This window comes from Bombina bombina, chromosome 9 (genome assembly GCF_027579735.1).
Source record: "Bombina bombina isolate aBomBom1 chromosome 9, aBomBom1.pri, whole genome shotgun sequence".
Lineage (NCBI taxonomy): Eukaryota > Metazoa > Chordata > Amphibia > Anura > Bombinatoridae > Bombina > Bombina bombina.
In genome coordinates this window covers 137108275-137132739 of record NC_069507.1, presented here as the reverse complement: position 1 = coordinate 137132739, position 24465 = coordinate 137108275, and the positions used below count along the sequence as shown (strand labels likewise).

The following is a 24465-nucleotide window of genomic DNA, read 5'->3' as shown; positions in this document are numbered from 1 at the left end:
ATTATTGAACAGGGCATCCTGCTGTATACAGCTTTAAGAGATTAGCAGGTGTATTAGCAAGTAGATCACCTGTGGAGACACAGGTGGGTCCATATAAAGAGGATATCCGGTATGGAATAGTATGCCATGATGAACCCCTTAGACACAAATCTTGCTGCAGGGGTGAAACGTGCGTTGGCACTTTGTGTAACCTTAGCACCTATGTGCTGTACTAGTCAGGAGTGAGGTCGACCAACTCCTGTCTTTCTTGTGTGCATTTTTCAAAGAAAGCAAAGTAAAGACATTTTGGTACAAGTTTATTTCTACCTTGGAACTGACCCAATGTTGATGCTGCATGCTGAGAAAGAGCGTGTTTGTTAAAGCGGCTAGCTACTGGATAATGTGGATTCCTTTCTTGCGCTGGACTGAGCGTGTAACATCTATCTGAAGGTGTTTAAGGATAAGAGACCCTTTTGCTGAGAAATCGCTTGGTTTTGTGTGTGGCTGTTTCAATATACTTTTCTGAGTATACGGCGCATCCTGGTATGTGCTTAGCTACATAACATCGGTGGAAGCCTGGTTTCTTTCACCTTGTGCAACTGGCCAATCCAGTGGACGGATTCCCAGAGTTTGGGACACACCTCTTGCAATCGAACCTATTGCCAGCAGGCTGACAACCACACCTCAGGCTGCAGTGACGTCACACGCACTGAATGCTGCATCTACTTTGAATCGGAATAACGGATCCAAATACAGCAGCTAAGTAAAATAAGTGAACTTGTACCTCCAGCAGCAGTTATCTACGTCTGCTTTTCAGACGCTATATAAGACATTTGCTGTTCATTTCCGCTGATCTGTTTTTTGAAAATGTCTTTGCTATGAGTCAACTTGTTACCATTATGTTTATGTTTATGCTTGATTTTGCTTACGATTGTTGCTCACTATATGTTACCTGTCTATGTAATAGATAGTAGGTTAGGCCTAACCCCTAGTTAATTAGCATACGTATGCTTAGAGGTTCCTGGCCTTTCAAGTAGCATTTAGTCTTTGAAATTTGCTTTATATAGTTAAGAATGCTCACTTTTAGATTGTGATTGACCTTGTCACTTTTGTGATCCACATATATGTGGTTTGGGATTTAAATAGGAATGAATAAATTTGATTATTTACCAAATTCTGTGTGCCTTGTTTTATCCCTTGCTTTCTTCACAACAGTATTATATGTTGTGATTACATTCTGTTTGATTTTTGTATAATATATATATATATATATATATATATTTTTTTTTTATCATCTATCTCTCTCTTACTGTTTTTAAATATCTAGCTCTATCTATCTCATCCATCTATCTCATCCATCTATCTCGTCTATCTATCTATCTACAATCTATCTCTATCTGCAATCTATCTCTATCTACAATCTATCTCTATCTACAATCTATCTCTATCTACAATCTATCTCTTTCTTTCTATCTATCTTGGTTTAAATCTATCTATCTATCTATCTATCTATCTATCTATCTATCTATCTATCTATCTATGAGGCCTATTTAACAACGGTCTTGCGGACCTGATCCGACAGTGCGGATCAGGTCCGCAAGACCTCGCTGAATGCGGAGAGCAATACGCTCTCCGTATTCAGCATTACACCAGCAGCTCACAAGAGCTGCTGGTGCAACGCCGCCCCCTGCAGACTCGCGGCCAATGGGCTGCTAGCAGGGAGGTGTCAATCAACCCGATCGTACTCGATCGGGTTGAATTGTGGCGTTTCCTGTCCGCCTACTCTTTAGACCGCTGCTTTATAACTGCTGTTTCTGGCGAGTCTGAAAACTCGCCAGAAACACGGGCCCACAAGCTCCATACGGAGCTTAATAAATGGGCCTCTATATCTCTATCTATCAATCATTTTCTCTCTTTCTAAATTGTTTCTAAATATCTATCTATCTCTATATATATCTCAATCTATATCTATCTCTCTCTTTCTTTCTATCTATCTATCTATCATTCTCTCTCTTTCTGTTTTTAAATATCTATCTATCCATCATCTATCCATCTATCTATCTACAATCTATCTCTATATACAATCTATCTCTATCTCTTTCTTTCTATCTTGGTTTAAATCTATCTATCTCTCTATCTATATCTATCTATCATTCTCTTTCTGTTTTTAAATATCTATCTATCCATCATCTATCTATCTATCTATCTATCTATCTATCTATCTATCTATCTAACTAAGCAGTGTGTTAGATTTCTGCTCAAACTTTCTAAATGCAACAATAAAAATAAAAATTCAACACATCACTGGATAGAGAGATAGATGGATAGATAGATAGATGATGGATAGATAGATATTTAAAAACAGAAAGAGAGAGAATGATAGATAGATAAATAGATAGATAGAGATATAGATAGAGAGATAGATAGATAGATAGATAGATAGATAGATTTAAACCGAGATAGATAGAAAGAAAGAAAGAGATAGATTTTTGCTCAAACTTTCTAAATGCAACAATGAAAAAAAAAAATCTATCTCTTTCTGTTTTTAAATATCTATCTTTCTTTTTTCTTTATCTATCATCTTTCTCTTACTGTTTTTAAATATCTAGCTCTATCTCATCCATCTGTCTATCTACAATCTATCTCTATCTACAATCTATCTCTATCTCTTTCTTTCTATCTATCTCTGTTTAAATCTATCAATCTGTCTATCCATCTATCTATCTATCTATCTATCTATCTATCTATCTATCTATCTCTCCATCTATCTATCTATATATCTATCTATCTATCTATCATTATCTCTCTGTTTTTAAATATCTATCTATCCATCATCTATCCATTTATCTCTCTATCTATCTATCATCTATCTATCTATCTATCTATCTATCCAGTGTGTTGAATTTTTTTTTTTTTGTTGTATTTAGAAAGTTTGAGCAAAAATCTCTTTGTTTTTATATATCTATCTCTTTCTGTTTTTAAATATCTATCTATATATCTATCTTTCTTTCTTTCTTTCTTTATCATTTATCTCTCTCTTACTCTTTTTAAATATCTAGCTATATCCATCTACCTCATCCATCTATCTATCTATCTATCTATCTATCTCATCTATCTATAATCTATCTCTATCTCTTTCTTTTATCTCTCTCTTACTGTTTTTAAATATCTATCTCTTCTCTATATATATCTAAATCTATATCTTCCTTTCTTTCTTTCTGTTTAAATATATATATCTATATCTCTATCTATCTAGCTATCATTCTCTCTCTTTATGTTTTTTAAATATCTATCCATCATCTATCCATCTATCTATGTATCTATCTATCTATCTATCTATCTATCTATCCAGTGTGTTGAATTTTAATTTTTATTGTTGCATTTAGAGAGTTTGAGCAAAAATTGACCGCCAAGCAGGGAGCTCCTGGGAATAATTTCTTGCACATGAATTAGCCCCATCTTTACACATTGAATGTATTTTTGTGCTTGAGATGTCCTTTTCTACATGGCATAATGCTGCAGAATTTGCTGGTACATTTTAAATAAATAATAATAAAATTGTACATGTTTATTACCTATCCAATAAATGTAATGTTTTTTTTTTCCAGAGGAAAAGCATTAGATAACACTTTTCGCACTTCTTACGTAGTGTTAACAATTTACAGAAAGAAAGTTAATGCAAATCGATTGGCTGTTTCTAAAAATGTGCCATTATTGGCTATAAGATTTTCATTGCTATTATCGGGTAATGAAATAGCAACTTAGCTGTACATGTGCACTGATTTATTTATATTCCCTGAGGGGCTTTGGGGTTAGTTAGGGTCAGTTTATGCTCCCATGGTAAATGCTTACATTAGCTGTCACTTTAATGCAGATAGCCACTCCAAGCCTGGGGCCTGGGAATTGTTTAGAGTAGATATCTTCTGACAGGCCATGTATAGGCAGCTGCTGGATGTTGTTGAAAAAGTAATGTTTAGAATTGACTAGAAATAAAAGTGCTGGACAGAATGTTAACTACTTTAAAGGGACACGATACTTAGAATTTTTCTATCATTTATAAGAAAAAGCAGCAGTTAAAATATTTTTGCTGAAAAAAAAGTTTAGGCAAAAACTGTTTACATTTAAAGGGAAACTAAAGGGAAATGCATGGTTATATACATTGAGTCCTGGGACTCTCCTGCTCACTGGCCGATTGGGACACCAATATACAGAAGAAAAATAAAGCAACGTGAAACCCCATTTTTTTTCTTTCATATTTCAGATAGAGCATACTATTTTATACATCTTTCCACTTTACTTCTATTATCAAATTTGCTTTGTTTTCTTGGTATCCTTTGTTGAAGAGAATGCCTAGGTAGGATCCATGAGCAGCAATTCACTACTACTAGCTGCTGATTGGTGGCTGCACATGTAAACATCTTGTCATTGGCTTACCAGATGTGTTCAGCTAATTCCAAACAAACTCCTTCAACAAAGGATACCAAGAATATAAAGTAAATTTGAGAATAATAATAATTATAATATTAATAATAATAATAATAATAATAATAATGAAATAAAATATGTAGGTGTCATGTCCCTTTAATTTATTCTATATTGGACTGTAATACATTTTGAAACTTTTTTTTAGATAGAAAAGATTACAAAATGTCCTATTTTAAATAACTGGTTTATGAAGCATATTTATTTTATTTTTTAGATATTCTCTAATTTGCATTCAAATGAAATGGAAAAAAATAGTAAATGGACAAATGAATTAAGGGAGGAACTGGGGGTGATAAATTAGTTAGCCTGCAGAAATGTTTTAGGATCCTATCACACCTTATAAGTTGATGAAGAGATGAAGGGGCTGATTTATTAAAGTGATATGAAACCTAAATTTTTTCTTTCATGATTCAGATAGAGCATGCAATTTTAAAGTGAAGGTCAACTTTGATGAATGAAAGCCCGTTGTTTTAAAAATACTATTAAAAACAGGGGCACTTTCATTCATCAAAGTTTAGAAAGCAGCCGTTTTGATTAAAAACTTACTTTTGTTCTTTTCACAGCCAGAGCAGCTTCCCCCACCCGGAGATCCTCTCTTCACACGTCAGCAATGACTTATCCGGCCTTCTCCAATCACGGCTTTCCCCCCAGGGTAGTCATTAACTGAGGCCATGCCGTGTTTGAAGGAAGCCGGATTAGTCATTGCTGATGTGTGAAGAGAGGATCTCCGGGTGGGGGAAGCTGCTCTGGCTGTGAAAAGAACACAGGTAAGTTTTCAAACAAAATGGCTGCTTTCTAAACTTTAATGAATGAAAATGCTCCTGTTTTTATTAGTATTTTTAAAAAACAGGCTTTCATTCATCAAAGTTTATCTTCACTTTAAGCAACTTTCTAATTTACTCCTATTGTCAAATTTTCTTTGTTCTCTTGGTATGCTTTGTTGAATGTTGACTATATATATATATATATATATATGCAGCCACCATTCAGCAGCTAGAACCTAGGTTTTTTGCTGCTTCTGCACTTACCTAGAAAAACTTTTATGCAAAGGATAACAAGAGAATGAAGCAAATTAAATAATAGAAGTAAATTGGAACGTTGTTTAATGCTCTGTCTAAATCATGAAAGAAACATTTTGGGTTTCATGTCCCTTTAAGGGCCCTGAATGCCCCTGTTTTCGCGCAAGCTTAAGACCGCTGCTCCTTAACTGATCCACCAGCTCTGAGGCAGCGGACATCAATCCGCTCCATCTCATACAATCAGGTTAATTGACACCCCTTGCTAGCGGCGGATTGGCCGTGAATCTGAAGGGGCGGCATTGCACCAGCAGTTCACAAGGACTGCTGGTGAAATGATAAATGCTGACAGCGTATGCTGTCGGCATTTATCGATGTGCGGTGGAGATGATACACTACATCTTATTATGTCCGTCCACACCATAATAAATAGACCCCTATAATTCTGTTAGTACAGTTTGTAAATAAAGAATCATTTAGGAATACTTCTCTCGAAAAGCCTGGTGGAATCAATGTTTATTTCTCCTTCGTTATAAGGGACAGATGAAAATTGACTTGCTTTTTTTTTCTATTTAAAAATTCACTTATAAATTCTCAGTGTAGCCACTGCCCTGTCCTCAGCAAAATAAGAGAGCTGACATATTGGCAACTTAGATTGTATTCTGCCTCTTCTGAGCTTTGGCAAATCTGACTCCCTGTTTAATAGTATTCACTTAATAGTAAACCAGCTCATGCTACTCTAGAATTTTTATGACATCAAACTAGATAAGCCTTCCTGTAGAGACCCTAGCATCCTTGTAGGGCTGGGACATCAAGTAATGGACACTGCAAAAATTATTTTGATGTGTTTTTTTTTATTACAACAATGAAACAGACTGTTTCATATACCTTAAAGTATGATGAGGTACTCCAGTCTCTCTGTTGTTATATTTGTATATTACAGGAAAAAACTGTCAAATGAAGTAATGCATGCACATTTTAATGTTATTTCTTTCCTTGTATAACTCCAGGATTCCTAAGTCACATGCTTTGTGAGAGTGAGTCAGGCTCTTTCTTTTTTCTTTCTTTCCAGAATATACTTTGTGAGTGGACACAGGAAGAATCAGTGCTGCACAAGACCAGGTGGAGGAAGGATCTAGTTTTCTCCCCATCATGGGGGGCTCCAGCCCAGGGACAAGCTTTCAGTGAAAGTCCTCAGTTAGCAAAGATCCTATGAGCGGTGTCTTCTAGCTTCAGGGAAACTGCAGCAGGAGAGCAATTAGAGCTTAAGTATGTGGGAGTGATGTGAAGGGTTTCTTGAAGATGTAGTTAGATTACTCAGGCTCAACTCTAAAGCATGAAATTGGTGTATTCAAAGCCCCCATGATGTGAGATGGATTGTTCCAGTGATCAAGTTAGTAATTTTGGGCTGACTGAATATGTCTGTCTCAGTCTCTTGGTATGCAGGTCATGTAGACTGCAACTACTACAGTGGGTGTAGCATTCAAACCTACACCTAAGAGAGGGAACTGCATGGGGAAGGTTTCAACTGCTATAGTGCATGAAGGATTTAGCACTGCACCGCCTTCTCCTACCACCAGGAGAATTAACCTAATGGTGAATAACAGTATGCTAATGGCCTTGCCAGAGGATTCTGGTACTGCTCATTTACAGGTTTCAACTCATCAAGGGCCCCAACGTGTACCACCAACATAAGGTTTTTCTGTTCTGTTTGGGAGGAGGATACCCTTAGAGCATGAAAATGTGTTGCTACTGTCACTTTACTGCAATAGCCTGAGAGTCTAAAGGGACAATTACTGCAGTGTATCAGTCTTATCTCGTATGAATAAAGGATTTGTACAGATAAAACCAGCTATGCATAATAACCTATATAGTCTCATCAGTAGAGGTGCATTTGTATTCCTCTAACACATAGTTATCTAGGGGTCCATGTCTGGTTACCCCATCACCCTTAGGGAGCCAAAATCCCCAAGGATCATTTGCATAAACAAAAAGAAAAATGTATTATTTTTGCCAACACTTATATAATCAGTATCACATTTTCTGTCTTTTTTAGTTGAGGCTGAATGCAACAGAGGAGTAGTGTTTGAAAATTGTATCGCCTAGATTTAGAGTTTGCACTCGTAGTAACACCAGCACCAATTTCTTGAATTCCAATACTTTTATTAGAGGTTACATAAAAAGCAACGTTTCGTGGTGAACCCACTTAATCATGCTGTTTGTATAACATTGTTTCAAGCAATTTATATCTTTCTTTGGCGCCAACTGGCTTCAATTTTGGCAGTTTTACACCCCCTAGTGGTTACCAATTGCAATGTGTATACAAAAATGTTAAAAACAAATGTATATGACTAAACAGATTATGTATGGCAATAATAAACGTACAAGTACTTTAACATTACTGTGCATGCTTATATTATCACAAATATTTAACATGCTTATATTGATTTTTCAGTTTTAATATCTTATTATAATATAATCTCAACTAATGTAAACACATAGGTAAAGTACCCTTGATATTTTTAACTTATCATATAAAGAAAATTTCTATACAAAGAAATCTTTTCATATAGTGAACTCTTTTCATATAGTAAATTTTAATTCTGCATATAGTTATAATTTGAGTGGTAATAATGTTGAAGTTATAATTTCATGATTTAAGGGAATTTCTTTAAGAGAAACAATTAAGATCAAAATCCCTGTTCAACCCCCTGGGAATAAGAGTATCCAATTGATATATCCATCTCATCTCTTGTTGTTGGAGGATTTTTTCTCTATTTGTCCCATTGCGCTGAACAGGGATGTGTTGTATGATCTGCCAGCGTAGCTGGCTTACACTATGTCCTTTTTCTAAAAAGTGTTTGGACAGGGGTGCCTCCAAATTCTTTTTCCTTATGTTTGACCTATGCTGACTCAATCTATCCTTTACTTTCTGTGTGGTCTCTCCTAAGTAATACATAGAACATGGGCATTTTATGAGATAGACTACGTAACTAGTGTCACAAGTGTAAAATCCCCTGATGTTGTAACGTCTGCCATTATGTGGATGATAAAAGTTTGGACCTTTTATAACTGAATTACAACTAACACATCCTAGGCAGGGGTAACAGCCATTCCTTTTTGCTTGCATGTATGTTTGTGTATCTTTTCTCTCTGATCCCACATCACTTCTTACAAGGTGGTCCCGGATATTCTTTACCCTCCTATATGCCATTAAAGGGTAATCCCTAAACTGTTCAATACTAGGGTTACAATCCTTAAGTATATGCCAATGCTTTTTTATGGCTTTTGCTACTGCTTGGCTATGTGAGCTATGTTGAGACACAAATACTAGTCTATCTTGTTCTTTAGTTTTTTCTTTAGGTGCCCTAGGTGTAGTGATATCTTTAATTGTTTCACTCAACAATTGTGTAGGATATCCTCTCTGTTTAAATTTGTTTGACATTTCCAACAGCCTTTTATCCTTCACTTCTGGTGTGCTTACTATTCTCTGTACCCTTAATAATTGACTCTTGGGTAATGAGTTGATAAGGCCTTTTGGATGGAAGCTGTTATATTCCAATAAGGTGTTCCTATCGGTCTCTTTTGAAAAGATATCTATGTCGAGTCTATTATGTCCTTTAGTAATCTTAGTGTCAAGAAATGTTATACTCTCTTCACTATATGTCAAGGAAAATTGTAAGCCCCTTACCATAGTATTGAGTTCTCTTGTGAATTCTTCTAGTTCTCCAATGCTGCCCCACCACACGCCAAACACATCATCTATATAGCGCCACCATACTGTACCATACTGTCTAAATAGATGATTTTCATAAACTTGGCGCTCTTCAAACTCATTCATATAGAGGTTGGCGTATGATGGGGCAACATTGGAGCCCATGGCTGTACCCCTTATCTGTATGTACCAGTCATCCTGGAAAAGAAAGAAATTCCATACATACAGATAAGGGGTACAGCCATGGGCTCCAATGTTGCCCCATCATACGCCAACCTCTATATGAATGAGTTTGAAGAGCGCCAAGTTTATGAAAATCATCTATTTAGACAGTATGGTACAGTATGGTGGCGCTATATAGATGATGTGTTTGGCGTGTGGTGGGGCAGCATTGGAGAACTAGAAGAATTCACAAGAGAACTCAATACTATGGTAAGGGGCTTACAATTTTCCTTGACATATAGTGAAGAGAGTATAACATTTCTTGACACTAAGATTACTAAAGGACATAATAGACTCGACATAGATATCTTTTCAAAAGAGACCGATAGGAACACCTTATTGGAATATAACAGCTTCCATCCAAAAGGCCTTATCAACTCATTACCCAAGAGTCAATTATTAAGGGTACAGAGAATAGTAAGCACACCAGAAGTGAAGGATAAAAGGCTGTTGGAAATGTCAAACAAATTTAAACAGAGAGGATATCCTACACAATTGTTGAGTGAAACAATTAAAGATATCACTACACCTAGGGCACCTAAAGAAAAAACTAAAGAACAAGATAGACTAGTATTTGTGTCTCAACATAGCTCACATAGCCAAGCAGTAGCAAAAGCCATAAAAAAGCATTGGCATATACTTAAGGATTGTAACCCTAGTATTGAACAGTTTAGGGATTACCCTTTAATGGCATATAGGAGGGTAAAGAATATCCGGGACCACCTTGTAAGAAGTGATGTGGGATCAGAGAGAAAAGATACACAAACATACATGCAAGCAAAAAGGAATGGCTGTTACCCCTGCCTAGGATGTGTTAGTTGTAATTCAGTTATAAAAGGTCCAAACTTTTATCATCCACATAATGGCAGACGTTACAACATCAGGGGATTTTACACTTGTGACACTAGTTACGTAGTCTATCTCATAAAATGCCCATGTTCTATGTATTACTTAGGAGAGACCACACAGAAAGTAAAGGATAGATTGAGTCAGCATAGGTCAAACATAAGGAAAAAGAATTTGGAGGCACCCCTGTCCAAACACTTTTTAGAAAAAGGACATAGTGTAAGCCAGCTACGCTGGCAGATCATACAACACATCCCTGTTCAGCGCAATGGGACAAATAGAGAAAAAATCCTCCAACAACAAGAGATGAGATGGATATATCAATTGGATACTCTTATTCCCAGGGGGTTGAACAGGGATTTTGATCTTAATTGTTTCTCTTAAAGAAATTCCCTTAAATCATGAAATTATAACTTCAACATTATTACCACTCAAATTATAACTATATGCAGAATTAAAATTTACTATATGAAAAGAGTTCACTATATGAAAAGATTTCTTTGTATAGAAATTTTCTTTATATGATAAATTAAAAATATCAAGGGTACTTTACCTATGTGTTTACATTATTTGAGATTATATTATAATAAGATATTAAAACTGAAAAATCAATATAAGCATGTTAAATATTTGTGATAATATAAGCATGCACAGTAATGTTAAAGTACTTGTACGTTTATTATTGCCATACATAATCTGTTTAGTCATATACATTTGTTTTTAACATTTTTGTATACACATTGCAATTGGTAACCACTAGGGGGTGTAAAACTGCCAAAATTGAAGCCAGTTGGCGCCAAAGAAAGATATAAATTGCTTGAAACAATGTTATACAAACAGCATGATTAAGTGGGTTCACCACGAAACGTTGCTTTTTATGTAACCTCTAATAAAAGTATTGGAATTCAAGAAATTGGTGCTGGTGTTACTACGAGTGCATTATCACAGAGGCTATTGCAGCTACCTCCCACACCGTGCACCACCTTTACACTAAGTGCTGTATTCACCTACCATTGCAACTAGATTTAGAGTTTGGCGTTAGCCGTCAAAACCAGCTTTAGGGGCTCCTAACGCTGGTTTTTACCGCCCGCTGGTATTTAGAGTTGCAGTGGCGGTAAATTATGCTCTACGCTCCCTTTTTGGAGCCTAATGCAGCCATTCTGTGAACTCTAAATACCAGCGGTATTTAAAAGGTGCGGGGGAAAAAAAGCCAGCGTTAGCTAGGTGGGTCGTTACCGACAAAACTCTAAATCTAGCCGTAAGTGTTTTAAGTTTTTGGAGGAAGATTTACAAAAATGGGCCAGCTCCAAAGCTTACATTCCTGCTTTTTCAATAAAGATACCAAGAGAACAAAGAAAATTTGATAATAGGAGTAAATAAAACATTTGCTTAAAATGACATGCTCTATCCGAATCATGAAAGAATAAAATTGGGTTTTAGTGTATCCCTTTAAGTATAAAAACATACAGTTTACTTTTACTGAAATTGACTATTCATGGTGTTATGTTTCTTAGTGTATATTTTTTGTGAGCAGAAATGTATTTAATCTGTCACTGCTGTTTTTGTTTATTTATCAACAAACTTGAGATAGAAGAAATTATTTACTGAGGCTCCATTTTTTTTTTTTTGCATTCTCAAATAAAGGAAGGGGACAGTTTTTCATGCCTGCCAAAAGGGAAATGAAAACAGCATCTTGCAATCACTAATCAGCTCTGAACAAGACTAAGAAATAAGATTTGATGGTCTATATCTATCTCCAGGAAAATGCATTACTGAACAAAATATGTTTACCCTGGATTTAAAAAAAATAAAAATAAATAAATATATACAAAAGCAGAGTTACCTAATCTTAACTAAGAGTTAGGGAACAGATTATCTATCACCTAGGCCTCATAATCCAGTATATGTCAGCCATTTTGTAATAATGGATAAAGTAAAATAAAACTTTATTGAATATCTTAGCTGCCTTAATCAGTTATAATCATTTCATAATTAGGCCACAAGATGCTTGAAACTCTATTATCCGTAAATAAATAATGTTGCTTATCTGTTATTGCAATCCCCTCACAACTAAATAAACAATGGTTTGTGCATGTTGAAATTTCCATTTTCCCAAGATGATTGGCCGACTGGAATGTTGTTACTTAACAACTTCTTTCTGTAGCTACAAACATTCTTTCTGGCAATCAAATAATATAGCTAGTGTTTTTTTTAAATTTAATTCCATTTATTATGTAAGAAATAGGATGAATATTGCAAAAGGCATTTATTTATTTATAATACTAATGTATTTTCTGTAGATAAAACCACAACACTGGTTTTGTTATTCAGCTTATAATAATTTTGCCTATGTAATATGATTTTCATAAGCTGCTTAACGATTAAACAATGATAATAATGAAAATCATCATCATCTTATTTATAATAATAGTATATATATATATATATATATATATATATATATATATATATATACACAAATAACCAATGAAAGTAATAGCATGATATATTATAGATCGTGCTTATAGAGTTATGGATTTTACTACACAAAGCTGGTTTTCATATCTAATCTCTATTGATTTCCCAATCCATTCTAAGAAAATGAACTCAATGTTTACAATGTAATGGAGAGCTTGATGAAAATAAAGATAAATAATATAGCATTCTCAGCTACTTTGGTTACTGCCACTGGTAACATATATACTGTAACAACGAGTGTTTTATTGGAATAAAAACATTTTTTTAAATGTATTAAATGTAAACAGTGCTGTTTGTCTTGCTTGAATACCACCATTGACAGAGGTGCCAGTATCGACACCAAAACATTTGGAATAATGGTTTTTATATTCTGAAATAAAAGTGAAGTTTTATTCTGAATTATGGCGTGGAAAATCTGATGAGTGCTGTGTCTATCCTCTGGTTTATATACTGTGTGTATATATATATATATATATATATATATATATATATACACATATGTGTGTGTGTGTGTATATGTCTATAGATATATATATATATATATATATACATATACATATGTGTGTGTGTGTGTATATGTCTATAGATATATATATATATATATATATATATATATATATATATATATATATATATATAGTCCTCGTTGAAAGAAGGCACTCGCTGGTCTTTAGCCCAAAAATTCTTTAATACATCAAATAGACATCAAATATAGACCATCCATAACGTTTCGGTGTTGTTACAACACCTTTGTCACAGAATTCTTTTGTCTTGGGGAAATGTTTATTCTGTGACACTGATGTTTGGCAGCATTTGACAAAGGTGTTGTAACAACACCAAAACGTTATGGATGGTCTATATTTGATGTCTGCTTGATGTATTAAAGAATTTTTGGGCTAAAGACCAGCGAGTGCCTTCTTTCAACGAGGACTGCATATGCTATTTTGAAGTGCACGCTGGCGGCTGTGGTATTGTAAGACTGTGCTTATCTCTTCTGGAAAGCTTTCTCTCTCTCTGTATGTATATATATATATATATATATATATATATATATATATATATATATATATATATATATATATGGGGTAACATCCCTTTCGCACAATTTCTGTGTAAAGTTTAAGTGCCACTGCAGTATTTTTCAGTTTTTATAGTGATCATCTGCATTTTACAGGGGTATGAAATCCCTTTGTGAAATTAGGATTCTTGGTGCTAAGCTATGGGCTCTTAAAGACCACTAGCCGCAGACTTGCTATCATGGGAATCCCTGAATTAGCATCACTATTCCCAGTTGATGAAGTCACCAGGTGTTTTTCAGCAAGGTTCAACAAAATCTCCTTTTACCTATGCAGTGTGGAGGGTCCCCAGGCTCTAGATCAGAAGACGGGACACTCCCGGAAGATTACACATTGCCATCCTCTGCACCTTGTGTGGAGGAAGACACAGCATTGTCCTTTCACACTCTAAGGGGTTAATATCCCTATAAGTAACCAAAATACAGTATGAGGCCCGTTTATCAAGCTCCGTGTTTCTGGCGAGTCTTCAGTCTTCTGATGAGGCGGACAGAGATCGTACAGAGATCGCCACAATTCAACCCGATCAAGTACGATCGGGTTGATTGACACCCCCCTGCTGGTGGCCGATTGCTGCTGGTGCAATGCTGAATACGGAGAGCATATTGCTCTCCGCATTCAGCGATGTCTGTCGGACCAGACATTTGAAAAGAGTCCAAAATAAGAAATGATTATCAAGTTTCTTTCTATTACAAAACTGTGTCAATGTTGAAATTTACTGGTCTGACTGTATTGTAAATTTCAGATTTATACATTCAATCATGTAACTATTTTGAGAATATACAAGCAGGGAAAACAGTGGAAATGCAGTTGTATTTGAAGCATCAACTTACAGCAAGATTCAAAGGGAAATGCTGCATTAATGGACACATTTATTGACAATACTATTCCATACAGGTCAACCATAGGTGCATTTTGTTGCTTATTTATAAAGAAATGCAGAAAATCACTATATACACATATATAGACATTCATTTGACAACAAGCATTTCAAATTAATTTTGAGTGTAAAACAAGTTCCGCACAGCTGTATCCTGTATATACAAGTATGTATTTGCTGATCATTTTAGTTTATTTTTTAAACAACTTTTTAAACAATTTTTAAAGGGACATGACACTCAAAATGTATCTTTCGTGATTTAGATAGAGAATACAATTTTAAACAACTTTCCAATTTACTTATTTTATCTTATTTGCTTCATTCTCTTGGTATCCTTTTCTGAAGGAGCAGCAATGCACTACTGGGAGTAAGCTGAACGCCAATGACAAGAGACACATATGCGCAGCCACCAATCAGCAGCTTCTGAGTCTACCTAGTTATACTTTTCAACAAGGATACAAAGAGACTGAAACAAATCAGATAATAGAAATACATTGGAATGTTATTTAAAATACATATCATCATCAGCAGTAATGCACTTCTGGAAGCTAGCAGCTGATTGGTGGCTGCACATATATTCCTCTTGTCATTAGCTCATCAGATGTGTTCAGCTAGCTCCTGGTAGTGCATTATTGCTCCTTCAACAAATAATACCAAGAGAATGAAGCAAATTTGATAGAAGAAGTAAATTGAAACGTTGTTTAAAATTTAATGTGCTATTTGAATAATTAAAGAACATGTTAGGTTTCCTGTCCCTTTAATAAAGATGTAGGGGCATATTTATTATAGTGCGAGCGGACATGATACGATGTAGCGTATCCTGGCCGCTGCACATCGATAAATACTAACAGCATACACTGTCTGCATTTATCATTGCACCAGCAGTTCTTGTGAACTGCTGGTGCAATGCCGTCCCCTGCAGATTTGTGGCCAATCGGCTGCTAGCAGGGGGTGTCAATTAATACGATCGTATTCGATCGGGTTGATTTCTGTCTGCGGCCTCAGAGCAGACGGACAAGTTATGGAGCAGCGGTCTTTAGAAACAAGGGGCATCAAGCTCCATACGGATTTCAATAAATCGCACCGTAGCATAGTTTCTCTTAGTTCTGAATAAAGCTGTTGAGATTATATTTCCGTTCAGTAATAACTGCCTTGAATATAAATTATACCATCACATGCCAGTCCTCAGTAACAGATTCATTGCACTGCAAACTACAAAGTGTACAATGTTTTAAGCTTGCAATTTCCTCGATTCATTCAAGCAACAACAAACTCGCTGCAACATCGCAACTCAAAAATTACGTAATTCAAAGGGATGTGTGCTTGCTCCTTTCCCAACAGCTGTGAGTTGTGAGTTAAACAGACATGAAACCCAACATTTTTTTCTTTCATGATTCAAATAGATCATACATTTTTAAACAGCTTTCAAATTTACTTCATTGACTTCTGAGCCAACCTAGGTATACTTTTCAACAAAGGATAGAAAAACAACCAAAACAAATTAGATAATAGAAATAAATTGAAAAGTTATTTAAAATTGCATGCTTTATTTGAATCATGAAAGACAAAAAATTGGGTTTCATAACCCTTTAAGTTCCATTATAGTCCACATTTATCTTATAGAACGGGCTCAAATATGTAGGAAACCTTCATCACAAAAACACCTTTAAAATCTTACAGAACAAACAATATTAAAAATGTGAGGGGCAGGTGATATATTCTGACCACACCTCTAGATATCCCTGGAAATCCTACGGGCAGCCGAATGAGACACCTTTAGCTCTACGCAGCAAGGCGACTTTACCATAACAAAAAAGTCATGCAAATATTTTACAATTACAAACATTTACCAAGATGGTTTTACAAATGTGTCTACTTTGTATTTCGGTTGTAATTATTGCTTTTACACATTGATAGCTGGCCATGTTTGATGTATGAGATATTACGTCACAGTCGAAACGGGTTAGCCTGTCTCACTGACACCCCGTACCTGTGTGATGTAACACTGTTATTTACTAGATGGATTTCTTCCATAAATAAAAGGAATTTTATCTTCACCTTTGGCTGCCTTGTATTTATATTTAGATATTATGTTATGTCCTGCAACTCGCACAACAATAGATCTTAATAACAGTAATGCCCGCTAGCAAAACGCTGGAAATATAGGTGAAGTGATGCTAAATACTTTTCGAAATTGACCTTGCTTTTACAAGGACCCTCAGCAACCTCACAAGCATCTATGGCATCCATGTTTTAAGCCGGGTGTGAACAAAGTTCCTGACTTGGGAGCCTGTATACCCGGCTTGGCATTGAACGGGCAACAGACACTGTATGTCCACTACCCAGATGCATCATTACACACTTACTTGAGTGTGCAATACTGCCCCCTTCTCTCGCCTGTCAATCACCTTAAACGAACTTGCTTGGCAAGATTTATATCCTTATATTTCTAGTAAAATGCTTGGGCAATGCCGCCCCCTGCAAGAAACATTTTTGAGTTTCATATCCCTTTTAACAATTAGTTTAAAATACTTATAACTATCTTTAATTTATAATGTTGTGCCAGATTAAACATTGCTGGAAAATGGATAACATAAGAGTTACTAAATGTAAAGTTACAAAAATATAAAATATGGTAAACTGATGTTAAAGGCACAGTGAAATCAAAATTAAACTTTCAGGATTTAAATAGAGCCTGCAATTTGAAATAACTTTCTAATGTACTTGTATTGTTATATTTGCTTTATTTTCTTGGTATCCATTGATGAAATGCATACCCAGGCAGGCTCAGTAGTAGCAATACACTGGGAGCTAGCTTGTGGCTGCAGATGTATGCCTCTTTTCATTGGCTCATATGTGTACAGCTAGCTCCCAGTAGTGCATTACTGCTGCTAAGCCTACCTACCTAGGTTTATTCTACAACAAAGGATTCCAAGAGAACTAAGCAAATTTGGCAACAGATGTAAATTGGAAAAATGTTTCAAATGGAACACTCTTTATGAATCCTTAAAGTTTAAATTTTGCCGTTACTGTCCCTTTAATAATGAAATAAAACAGACACACATTGAAACCAATAATATTATATTTATTCCTTAATGTTTTGTCATAGTAAAAATAATGTACAAAACGTAAACCGTACCTACGTAAACTAAAGCAAATTATTTGTAAAATATAACATATTAATGATGAGGTTATTCACATTGTGCCAGATTACGAGTGGAGCGCTAAAGTTTGCGCACAAGCAAAAAGGGGTTTATAGTGGATGTTTGCACGCGTCGGGTTTACCGCTGGTATTATGAGTTGAAAGTAAACGTAAAACAAAAAAGTGTCACAAAACACATCAAAAATACAGTACAAAGTACAGTTACACACATAATAACACTATTGCACACACAATTTATAAAGGCTCAAAAATATGAGGTATCAGGTGTTAGAAACAAAAAGGCAGGCAAAGGGCTTTAACATAGACATAAATACATATACATCTCTAAAGATGTATATGTACGTATATATATATATATATATATATATATATATATATATATATATATATACTGTATATATATATATATATAAGTCTATATATGTGTACATATGTATTTATATGTGTATATATGTATTTACAGTTATATGTACACATATAAATACATATGTACACATATAAAGACATTCATATTAGTGCATTGGAGCTAAGTAGATGAAAACATGTAAAAGCGTAGTTATGCAATATTCATATTTAATAAATTGTTATACTATGTAATTACTTTTCACATTCCAATGTTCTGCAAATAGTTATTCCTATATATATATATATATATATATATATATATGTGTGTATTTATCTATACCTATATATAATAATGTATAAATATAGGTATAGATATATATTGAACCAAAAAAACATTATATCCTATATTATAAGGCCAGGTATGTTTGTCCGATGCAGTCATGCGCAGTAGAGACTGCAGCGCGAGACATAAGGAAGGATCAGTCAGTGAGGATCAGACAGCAGAGAAGGGGGGCGCATGATGGGGGGTAGGAGCAGGGTTGCGCAGGGGGTGGGGGACCCGCAACGGGCGGGAGCAGGTGGGACCGCTGCACTACAGAAAAAAAAGAAGTTAGAGAGCGGCAGGGAAGGATCCAAGTGGATGGGGATTTTGGCCCATTTACACGGGCTTCAGGACTAGTATATATATATATATATATATATATATATATATATATATATATATATATATTTATTTATGAATAAATAGAACATATGCCTGTACATGAAGAACATTGGGATGTGAAATTATCATATTTTCATCTTGGGTTAACACGCATGAGAATATGCGATTGGGTTTGCGTGCGAGTAGTTTGTGCACAAGTTTTTTGTTCGATTTACTTCTATGGGGGAATACGTGAACGAGCACGCAATATTCTAACTTTGGCATTTTGCGCTCGTTGGGTTAGCGCGTGAGTGAAAAACCTTACTTCTAGCGCAGTAAATGCTCGAGCAGGAGCATTAATTAGCGCTCCACTTGTAATCTGGCCCTTAATTGGGGCTCTGTGATTTTATTAACAATGTCATATATAATATAATCAATAAACCCCTGGGGAGGCATGGAGTTTATGCTTAAAGTGCTGCACTATTTTTTTTTTTATGTGGTTCAACTGTAATACATTTTAGTAGATAGGACATTTCATTTGATATTAGTAAATTCTATGATAAAACTCAGCTTTGAGCGGGGCTGCGGATACAGCATCCAATCATATGCACGCTGCATGTAAACTCATATATATGTGCATTTATTTATGGTTATTGTGTAACATATAGGGTGACCAAATTGCCGCTTTAAGAAGGGACAAATAGGAAAAATACGTATGTCAGGGTTCTTATAATGGAACATTATTCAAAACATTTCTTTAAACAGCCCTGACATATGTATTTTTCATGTGTCCCTTTTTAAAGCGGCAATATGATAGTTAGTAACATATGATCTAAGTATGGTTATTGTGTAACATAAAGGGTGACCAAATTGCCGCTTTAAGAAGGGACAAATATGAAAAATACGTATGTCAGGGTTCTTATAATGGAACATTATTCAAAACATTTCTTTAAACAGCCCTGACATATGTATTTTTCATGTGTCCCTTTTTAAAGCGGCAATATGATAGTAACATATGATCTAAGTATTTAAAATCCTAACATCCTTGGATTATATTCAAAAAATCAAGAAGCATAAACTTTTGTACTCACCACAAATTCTCTTCCATTTAATTCCATTTTTTCCAGTGCAGCTATGCATTCTTGCATTCCAAACTACAAACAGAAATATAAAATACTTGTTTCAGTACACTGTTTTTTTTTTTAAATGCACATGAATTATTAAATCTAAACTGAATATTTTACACAGCATTAAGCAAGAAATAATATCCCTTAATTATCTTTCATACATTCCAGTTTTATCTCCCCAATGCAGAGGATGTGGTTTAAGCAGACAAATATGTTATTGCATCACTGTTACTCAAGCACAGCGGTGTTAGGACATGCCAGAGAATCACAAATTTCTTAGGGATCCTGTCTTAATTATGAGAAGGTTTGTGAAAGTCTGTTATATGTTTATGGTAGTGACCTATTAATTAATTACAGTATTTTTTTAATTAAAATAATGTTCATTGCTGTGTGTTTAAAGGGATAGGAAAGTACAATTAAACTTGCATGATTCAGATAGAGCATGTCATTTTAAGACACTTTTAAAATCACTTCTATTTTCAAATGTGTTTCGTTCTCTTGGTAATTATTGTTGAAAAAGAATACGCATATATTATACACTAGTGGGAGCTAGCTGCTGATTGGTGCCTGCACACATTTGTCTCTTGTGATTGGCTAACTAGATGTGATCAGCTAACTGCTAGTAGTGCAATGCAGCTCCTTCTGCAAAGGATAACAAGAGAATGAAGCAAATTTGATAATAGAAGTAAATTGGAAAGTCGTCTAAATTTGTATGTTCTATCCAAATCATGAAAGAAAAATATTGGGTTTCCTGCCCCTTTAACCAATAAACAGTGTTCTGTACATAGGAGGTCTAATCATAGACTTCATTAACTATGAACTGAATGAAAGACAAGTTAACAATGTAAGATTGTTTCTCCATTTATAACTATTGCTTACTGGCTTTATCATGAGAAATAAGATAAGAGGAGATAAGTTATCAGGATTTTAAACATGGTGGAACCTTAGTTACAACATGGCTGCGCCCATTACTTCAAAGAGCCTAAGAGCTAGATTACAAGTGGAGTGCATTCAATAGCATAGAGTGTGTCCTTTTGCATTTGGTCTTGCGTTAGGAATTACACACAATCTTTTATTACAAATGGAAAGTTAAAAATTTTAACCAGATGATCTTAAAGGGCCATAATACCCAAATGTTTAAACACTTGAAAGTGATGCAGTATAGCTCTAAAAAGCTGACTAGAAAATATCACCTGAACATCTCTATGTAAAAAAGAAAGATATTTTACCTCAAAAATTCCTCAGTAGCCACATCCCATTGTAAAGGACTTCTAAGCAGCAAATCAGTAGGTCTGTCCTGGGACAGCGGAAGGAGCGAGCTTACGTGCACACTCATCTTATTTCCCTATTCAGCTTAAGGAAGTTTACAATGAAATCTCATGAGAGTTAAGTGAAATCTCATGAGTCACAGTAAAAGAGTTCATGACCTCAGCACTGTTGATGCTGATTGGCTACTGTTCATTTCTTCATTTTTTATTTTGTTTTACCTGCAGCTGGGCTGCATCTGAGTATAACTTTTTACACAGAACTTACTCTGCTGAGCTGAGGAGATTGTGAGGTAAAATATCTTCCTTTTTTACATAGAGATTCTCAGGTGATATTTTCTGTCATCTTTTTACAGTTATGCTGCATCAGTTTCAAATGATTTAGCATATGAGTATTATGTCCCTTTAAGTCTGAAAATTTGGAACATAAAACCCCAAAAATGTATTTCATGATTGAGACAGAGAAAACATTTTTAAATTTGTTTCTAGCGTACTTCTATTATCAAATTTGCTTTGTTCTGATGTTATTCTTTGTTGAAGAGATATCTAGATAGGTAGCGTGCACGTCTGGAGCTAGGGTTGTCACCTCGGCCATGTTTTCCTGGACACTTATGAGTTACACATGCTGCAGGGTATGCAGGGAGGAACATGAATAGTGCTGTCCAGGATCACTAATTAGGTGCTGACCAGGAGTGCAATTCATGTTCCCCTCTGCACACCCTGCAGCATGTGTAACTCATAAGTGTCCAGGAAAACATGGCTGAGGTGGCAACCCTATCTGGAGCACCACATGACAGGAAACAGTGCTGCCATCTAGTGCTCTTGCTAATGGATAACATTCTTGAAAATCTGCTGCCAGTGCTGCAGACACGTGCACACTCCTGAGCTTACCTTCTTGCTTTTCAACAAAGGATACCAAAAAATGAGAACATTTGATAATAGAAGTAAATTGAAAAGTTGTTTAAAATTGTAGGCTCTATCTCAGAGGTTTTCAAAGCTTTCCTCAGGGCTCCCTAACAGGCCATAATTTTAGGATATCTGAACTGGAGCACTGGTGAAATAATTAGCTCATTAGTAAACATGGTTATTGACCTGCTCTCACCCAAGGTAATCCTGAAAATCTGTCCTGTTAGAGAGGCCTGAGGACAGGTTTGAAAACCCCTAATAATTTGGAGTTTTTATGTCCCTTTAACATGGCAAAAAATTATCTGCCAATGGCATCAATAATAAATAAAAATTGCATATTGTTTATTACAACTGATCTTACGCTGTGGTAACACAAGCTGCAAAATGGGTTGATAAAACAATAACCCTATGTTTTTTGGTAAAGCCAACCCAATTCTTAAAATGTGTTTTTAAAAGTTCATTAAACACCTACAGATTTTAATATAAAATGTTTAATTATACTTAGCAAAAGCAACTTTCCAGTATACTTTCATTATTTATTTTGTCCCCTTTTCTTGTCATTTAAGTCTGAAAATTGTGGGCTTTCCAATTCCTATTAAAAGGGCTATATTCCACACACTCATTGGCTGCACACTCCAGTGACTTATTTAAAGCTGTCCCTGATTGGCCACAGCAGAGAATGAAACCTAGGTTACAACATGGCGGCACTCCTTTCATTTTGAGCACCAAACGTTTACATTTTTTTTTAGTGTTTAATGCGCCTTTAAGAATTACTCTGACTTAAATGGGCATTAGAAAAGCCGAGTTTTACCAACTTCAGACAATAGTTTCAATAACATAATAAATGTAAAGCTCTGATATTTTTGTGTGTGTGCAAACAAAACGCATTGGGAACATTCCTCCTTGCTCAGAATAAAACATGCTAATATATATATGCAAAAAAAAGAGGTTAGACAAGAACTACTTGACCTATTTAATTCTTTTTTTTACTTACCCTGTTAAAAAAACAACAAACTTTAACTAGAATTCATTTCTGAAACTCTTCCCCCCCCCCCCCCATTTATTTAGCCTGTATCATTACTTTACTCTGTTTTATATTCTGTTTCTTATTAAATCCAGTAAGATAACATTTATTACTGGATGTCACAAGCATTTAAAAGTTATGTCAGATCTTAATATCCTGTAGTTAAAAACATCAAATGATGATTGTTTTGACTCAATTAAATGTTGTTCAATAAAGTACTGTTTGCTTTTTTTTATTATTTGTAACATGTAAAAGTTTTTTAAGTTGTGTAAACTCATTATAGTTAGCAATTTAACACATATATATAGCAGCTTAACAATAGATGTTAATTCATTTTTGGATGAATGCTAAAATAAAAAAATGTTTAAAGGGACAGTCTAGTCAATATTAACCCCATAGTGACCACAACACTTTCCATTGTTTTACCGTTTGGGACCAGGGCTATTTATACATTTCTGGGGTGTTTGTGTTTAGCTGTAATTTTCCTCTTACTCATTTACTGTACTCACACATATTTTATATTGTTTTTCTCACCATTAAATTGACTTTATAAAGATACCATTATTTTTTATCATATCTTATAATTTACTATAAAAGTTTTTATAAAAATACCAAAAACACCCATGCTGAATAGTTTCTAAATGTTGTCCTGAGTTTAGAAATACCCAATGTTTACATGTTCTTTGCTTTTATGTGTGCAAGTTATAGGGCAATAAGTACAAGTAGCACTTTGCTATTTCCAAACTATTTTTTTTTTCTCAAAATTAGCGATAGGTACATTTTATCACTGATATCTGTCAGGAATCCCTGAATAACCCTTCACATGTATATATTTTTTTTAAATAAGACAGCCTAAGGTATTAAACTTGGGGTATTTTGACTCTTTTAATGCAACCATTTAACCACCAATCTATGCCAACATTTGAAAAAAATAGAAAAAGTGGTGATTTTTTGACAAAATAAAAATTTAAGAATATATTTACTGAGAACGTTAAGGGTTACTGCCAAATAACACCCCAATATGTGTTCAGCAACATCTCCTGATAGTTGTCGGGTTCTCTGGGGGATAAAAGGCCTTATTTTTAGGGGGCACATTCTAGTTTTCTGACTTGGAATTTTCACATCTGTCATCATGCACCCATGTCCTATTTAGGACATTTCTGAAGCCGGCCAATGTAATTTACCCCCATCAAACCATATATTTTTTAAATGAGACACCCTAGGGTATTTTAAAAAAACCCCTGTTATTTTAACACTTTACATGCACTAATTCAACCACCAGTCTTTGTCAAACTATT

At 34.9% G+C, this 24465-nt stretch overlaps 1 protein-coding gene across 2 annotated transcripts in view; it reads right to left on the bottom strand.

Moving 5' to 3' along the window:
• Nucleotides 1–24465, bottom strand: part of BLNK (B cell linker) — a 793385-nt gene that overhangs the window by 690291 nt on the left and 78629 nt on the right. For both annotated transcript variants that reach the window (XM_053692400.1, XM_053692401.1), the window contains exon 2: nucleotides 19937–19999. In XM_053692400.1, the coding sequence (XP_053548375.1) occupies nucleotides 19937–19999 (63 nt within the window). The remainder of the gene's footprint in view (nucleotides 1–19936; nucleotides 20000–24465) is intronic.